Source organism: Nicotiana sylvestris, chromosome 5 (genome assembly GCF_000393655.2).
Source record: "Nicotiana sylvestris chromosome 5, ASM39365v2, whole genome shotgun sequence".
Lineage (NCBI taxonomy): Eukaryota > Viridiplantae > Streptophyta > Magnoliopsida > Solanales > Solanaceae > Nicotiana > Nicotiana sylvestris.
The window spans coordinates 28,148,597-28,155,596 of NC_091061.1; the positions used below are offsets into that span (position 1 = coordinate 28,148,597).

A 7,000-nucleotide genomic window follows, 5' to 3' on the forward strand; every position below is an offset into this window, starting at 1 on the left:
AATTGACTTCTCATCAAATGCCTGTAGAGTTACAGAATTTATATTTAGGCAACATTGCAGAATCTAAATATTTTCGTACTTATAGTAGAACCTATAATAATATGTTTGCATTCACCTCCCTTGGTGTTAATTATGATAGAGTATTAGCAAAGAGAAATCGTGGTATATATACATTTAAAGTTCAAGGACAAATATATCACTTTATTAACGATTTAATTCCTTCCGGAAGAAAAGCAAAAAATTTACAATTGTACTTTTATGATATCGAAAATGAGATAAGGAATCGAATGAGCTTATCAGACAAGTTTAATGAAGCAGTTGTCAAGAAACTGATGGAAATACTAAAGGTTAATCCATATTCTACATTTCTAAAGTCATTAACAGATATTCCAGAATTATCTGACTTCTATATTGCACTTAAATCTAATTCTGGTTTAGACCAAAGAACATACAACTTACCTACTCCATCCGAAGTTGGGGCAATATGGATAGAAGAACAAACAAACAACAAAATTTCCACTCCGCATATTCGAATATACACTCACAGTAACAGAAGTCAATTGGTAAATTATTATTATGGATGCTATGACTCATTACAATATCCATTGTTATTCTCATATGGTCAAAATGGATGGCATTGTGGTATTAAAAAAATTAAGAAAATATATAGTCATTCAAATCACCAAATTTACTACGAATGTGAACAGCTGCCAAGTATATTGAACATGACTTCAATTGATGGGCTACTTGATATGGAATCTGAAGTTTTATCAAAAGGTAAAACGAAAAGAGAAACGGTTTCTTGCCGTGAATATTATTGTTACAAGATTCAAATAAGAGAGAATGAACCAAATGAAACTTTACATTCTGGAAGGGTATTTCAACAATACATTGTTGACCAATACATAAAACTTGAGACTCAAAGACTAGATTTCTTTTCCTTTAACCAAGATTTGTTCAGAACTGCAGTACTACAAGGGATTCTTGATTTGTTAAGACAGGGAGAAAGAGATGCCTCAAATATTGAAAAAACAATATTCTTCCTGTTAGTTTTATTGGAGGCCCAAGAGATATACGTCGACGATATATGGATGCTATTGCATTGGTACAACGTTATGGAAAACCCGACATATTCTTGACAATGACGTGCAATCCTTCTTGGCTTGAAATTAAAAAATATTTATTAACATCTGAAGAAGTTCAAAATAGGCATGATCTAATCAGCCGAGTATTTAGAGCAAAAGTAGAGGAACTTAAAACAGATATATTAAAAAAATATTTTTGGAAAGGTTGTAGCTTTTATGTACACCATAAAATTTCAAAAACGTGGACTTCCACATGCTCATTTCCTTATTATACTTGTAGATAGATATAAACTATTAACACCAGAGGCTTATGATAAATTTGTTTGTGCTGAATTGCCTGATCGCAATTTAGATTCCTCTTTATATTCACTTGTGACTAAACATATGATTCATGGACCTTGTGGTTATTTAAATCCTTCCAATTCTTTCATGAAAAAAGATCATTGTAAATTTAAATATCCTAAAGAACTTGCAGAATATACAGCGAAAGGAAAAAATTCATATCCTATATACAGAAGTCGACAAATAGAGATACCTGTAGAAGTTAGAGGATACAATATTGATAATTACAATCCATTTTTACTTAAGAAATTCAATTGCCATATTAATGTTGAAATATGTTCTGACATTAAAGTTGTCAAATATCTTTATAAATACATCTGTAAAGGTCATGACAAAATTGCATTTTTTGTGCATGGTGATAATACAAATGTACATATAGATGAAATAAAAGAATATCAATCAGCTAGATGGGTCTCTCCACCAGAGGCAGCATGTCGTCTATTTGTTTTTCCTATAAGTGAAATGACTCCAAGTGTGATGCAACTTCAGTTACACCTTGAGGGACAACAATTTGTATCCTTTAAAACTATACAAAATATACATCAAATTGTAAATAATCCAATGACAAGGAGGACAATATTAACAGAATTTTTTGTAATGAACAGTACCAATAAAGATGCTAAAGCTCTAAATTTATTATATAAAGAGTTCCCAGAGTATTTTGTATGGTCACCAACTGACAAAATATGGTCACGTCGACAACGAGGTACTGCTATTGGAAGAATTGTAACGTGTCATCCAACCGAAGGAGAAAGATACTATCTAAGGCTACTTTTAATGAATGTAAGAGGACCTAAATCATATGCAGATCTTTGCAACGTAAATGGAAAATGTTGCGATTCATTTAGGGAAGCTGCAGAAAAGCGAGGCTTATTGCATTGTGATAACAATTTAATTGACTGTATGTCTGAAGTTGTGAATTATTAAATGTCTTATAGTTTAAGATGCTTATTTGCTACATTATTAGTTTACTGCAATCCTGCAAATCCAAGAGAACTATGGGAAAAATTTGAAGAGCCTATGTCTCAAAATTTCAAGAGAATTCCAAATTTGGGAACAAAAAGGAATCGACATTTAGTTTTGAATCATATTAATGAAGTCTTACATTCAATGGGACACAATATATACGAATTCAAATTTACTTCTGAAATTATTGTACTTCCTTCACCAGCTAACGAGGCAAAAGATGTTCAGTTTGAGAGAAATATAATAGTAAGTGAAGAAGATTTACTCTTAGAAAAGAAATTAAACTCTGAACAAAGAAGAGCATATAATATTATTCTTGATAGAGTATATTATGATAAACCAGGAGCATTTTTCATTGATGGTCCCGGAGGAACGGGAAAAATATTCTTGTATCGAGCTTTGTTAGCTAATATAAGATCAAAAGATTTTATAGCTTTAGCAACTGCAAGTTCTGGTGTTGCAACTTCAATTCTACCTGGAGGACGAACAGCTCATTCGTGCTTCAAAATTTCTATAGACATTGATGAGAATTTTACATGTAATATTAGTAAACAAACAGCATTAGCAACTCTAATTCAAGATTCAAAGTTAATTGTTTGGGATGAAGTTTTAATGGCAAAAAAGAAAATGATTGAAGCTTTCAATACCCTTTTAAAAGATCTCATGAATACGAATATACTCTTTGGTGGTAAAGTTGTAGTTTTTGGTGGAGACTTTCGGCAAACACTTCCCGTTATTCGTAGTGGGAAAAAAGAAGACTTTATTTGTGAAAGTTTACTATATTCTGATATTTGGAATGATCTTGAAAAGTTGTGCTTATCAGAAAACATGCGTGCAAAAGAAGATCCTGCTTTTTGTGAGTATTTAATGAGAATTAGAAATGGAAAAGAAGAAACTAACAACTCGAACAAAATTGAAATTTCACGTAATTTTATCATTCCTTTTACCACTGAAACACAATCTTTAAATCAATTATTCAATGTTACTTATCCGAATCTACATACATTCTTTTCTAATCCATCTTCTATGACTTCCCGTGTTATCTTAACTACAAAAAATAATTTTGTTGATGAAATAAATGACATGCTTATACATCAACTTCCCAACAATGCTAAAATATATACTGCAATTGATGAAACTACAGAACTAAGCGACCAATGCCAATTTGGAGATTTTCTGCACACATTAAATCCTCCTAATTTGCCACCTTACAAATTAACTTTAAAAAAAATTGTCCTGTTATATTATTGCGAAATTTAAATCCTTGTGAAGGATTATGTAATGGTACAAGGTTAATATTTCACGACTTTAAGTCACATGTAATAAGTGCTACTATTGCAAGTGGTGATTTCAAAAATACACATGTATTCATTCCGAAAATACCACTCTTAACATCACAAGATGAAAAGTTACCCGTTGCTTTCAAAAGAATACAATTTTCACTTCGATTATGTTTTGCTATGACAATTAACAAAGCTCAAGGTCAGACATTAGATTTTGTTGGAATTTATTTACGTGAACCAGTATTCTCTCATGGCCAACTCTATGTTGCTTTATCTAGAGCAAAGAATTTAAAAAATATAAAGATACTGATACGCCCACCAATAGCAGAGGATAAAGATGATCATTCTACCTACAATATAATTTATGAGGAAGTCATTCGAAAAGCATTCCCTTAAATTAAGTATATTTATGTCAATGATGATTCATTACTTCTCCTTCCAACCTGTATAAATATGGCTACTGATACATTCGGGGAATTGCGCTTACAAGTAACTACATGAGCAATTGATTGCTATTCGTGAATCATATATGGTACTCTATTAGGTCTGTGATATTTGAGATTTCAAATAAAGTTCGCCTCATCCATCTTTTTGGATCCTTATTATCAATTCACACTCACTCTTTCATAAGGTAAACTATACTAATTGAGTTAAGGTAACAACCTGTATCAGTATCAATTGCTTTCTTCATGTTTCTGCATTTCTTTACTTACCTTTATTCTCATATTATCTTTGTTTTTCTTTTTTTCAACAGTTTTATTCTCTTCTAGCTAGATCAGTTTCTCTATTTGTTGGTCTTCTCCATTGCGTTTATGATGACTGATTGTAGTAGGTCTTCAGTTTTTCCTTCTCTATCTCGGCGCATATGTTTCTGTATCTTCTAAACATTTGAATACTGACTTTTTGAGTTTCTCTCACACACTTTTTTAGCCGAAAGAAACATAGCAAAAAAGTCTTACTTTGTGAGTTTGCTTTCCCATTAAGCAGCTAAAACACATGCATGTCTCCTACCTTGACAGGTCAAGTTTAGTTGTCTCTCAACTTTATTCCAAACGAAGATATATCTATTTTTCTTTAGCAACATATAGATAAAATGAAGGATTCATATACGCACTCATAAAAATGAGGGTCAATTGAGTTAGATTCCTCTCTTAAACTCGCTGCTCTTATATTTTGTCGCAGATTAAAGATGCAGCTATCTGCTTTCGTTAATTTGTGTGATCATAAAGAAAAAGAAAACGTAACGTGAGTTTTCTTTCTTCTCTTTTTTGGTGAACTGTTCTTTGTTACAAAACAGGTTCCTCTTTCTGTAGATTCTAAGAGAGTTGTGAGATGCATGTGGGTTTCTATTCTGTGATCTATCGAAGGTGGTAAAAAATATTGAAATTCTTGATGGAAAATAGGTATTTTCTATTTCTTGGTTGTAAATGACTAAATGTAGAGAATCCTGGCTTATAAATGAAATAAAGCTGAGTATTTCTCTTTTTATTTTGAGTTATAACATTTGCATACTACGAATTTGAATCTCGACTGATTGTAGTAGGTCTTCAGTTTTTCCTTCTCTATCTCGGCGCATATGTTTCTGTATCTTCTAAACATTTGAATACTGACTTTTTGAGTTTTCAGTTACCGGAGATCTTTATATACCTGGAAATTTAAATGTTTTCGTTGTAAGAAGATTTTGGGGCGTAGCTGGGCAGTGGACTTCACCAATAATTCTGCTTCTCCTTCCTCCCGCCATATCCCTGATCAGGTTTTCTTTTCTTTTTTCAAAATTATAAATTAAAGATAGAGACCGAATCCAGAATTTAGGAGTTAGTAGGTTGTAGATCTGCCTTTAGTATTAAAGTTACTTGATTAATATTACGTTAATCCGTTCTTATTTTAACTAATAAATATGTGGTGCAGCCTGGTGACAATAGAGACTCTTAAGTTTTCAAGTTTTCAAACGAAGGGCTTCCAACATTGTCTTTAGTGAATGAAGAATTATTTAAGGCTACTTCGAAGTAAAGCATGAAATTGCAGGTTGTTGAATGACAAACTAAGAACCTCTCCCCGTGTATCATGTATCGATGAGTTGAAGAATGACCACATGCATGAAAAAGCTCGGAAGGTGTAGTATTCAGTGTTGCCTTTTGTATTGTTCAGTGTCGGTAAACACAGTCCATAATTTTGACCAATTCGTCAATTTTCTTTATAAGTTGTAAGATTATGTCTGAAAAAATAATCTGTCTTCAAGATATTGTTTTTCCTCTATGTTTTCCAAACTAAATATTTTCTTAACACTTTTGTTTGCATTGGCCATGATATCGATAGAATTACTTGAAATCTTTCAGAGCAGACAGATCTTTGTGTTGGGCCCGTGCATTAGCACGGACAACCATATCTAGTTCTTGAGAAGTTGTTAAAGAGATAGGCTAACGAAGCAGTACCATGAACATGAAATATACAATCGCTAGATGTATATATATAGTGAGTCTATGAATAAAGTGGTGGTGAGGTTTTAATGATGAGAACCATTTCAAATTCTATAATTAAGTCCGGGTCTTTACATTTCAAAACTCATCGGACAAAGTTGTAACTTGTAAGAGAAAAAAGATAAATACGGGCTTTATGGCCTCTCAAAATTATAATGGATTAATTAATGTTACATTATTTAATCAAACTTAATAAAGGTAGAATATAATTAATTTAATTAGAAAATAAGGATAAAAATAGAGTAAGACTCAAAAAAAGAAGATATGTAACGACTTTTTAGAACCCCGTTCCCCAAATTAAACTCCCCGTATGTGTTTTTACTGTTTTATAACTTGCGGGGATGGTTAGTTCGGAATTTGGAAGAGTTCGGGTTGAAATCGGAATATTTGGTTTCTTAAGTTGGCCTTAAAAGTCTAAGTTTGATTTCAGTCAATGTTTTGAGTAAACGACCTCAGACTCGGGATTTGACAATTCCAATAGGCTCGTATAATGATTTCGGACTTGGGCATATGTTCGGATTGGGTTTTGGATGACTCGGGAGCGTTTCGGCACCTAATAGTTAAAGTTGGTTCCTTGAAGGTTTTTGAAGTTTTTTAAATTTAGTTTGGAATAGGTTTTGGTGATATCGAAGTCCAAATGGGATTCCGAGAGTAGAAATAGTTCTGTAATGTCATTTAATACTTGCACGTAAAATGTGGCGTCATTTCGAGTTGATTTGATAGGAATCGGACAGGCAGAAGTACTTTTAGAAGTTTTGAGTTTCATGAGTTAATCCATGCGTTTTGGAATCCGATTCATGATTTTAGATGTTATTTCGGTGTTTCAATCGCGCGGGCAAGTTCGTAT

The 7,000-nt window shown here is 32.4% G+C and overlaps 1 protein-coding gene across 1 annotated transcript; it reads left to right on the forward strand.

Annotated features, from left to right (window-relative positions):
• The first annotated feature begins 287 nt into the window (after positions 1 to 287).
• On the forward strand, positions 288 to 4,499 carry LOC104239281 (uncharacterized). The gene is made up of 5 exons (XM_009793882.2): positions 288 to 563; positions 708 to 777; positions 1,366 to 2,328; positions 2,395 to 3,249; positions 4,447 to 4,499. The coding sequence occupies exons 1-5, from the start codon at positions 288 to 290 to the stop codon at positions 4,497 to 4,499; spliced, it is 2,217 nt and encodes a 738-aa protein (XP_009792184.2).
• The last annotated feature ends 2,501 nt before the right edge of the window (positions 4,500 to 7,000 follow it).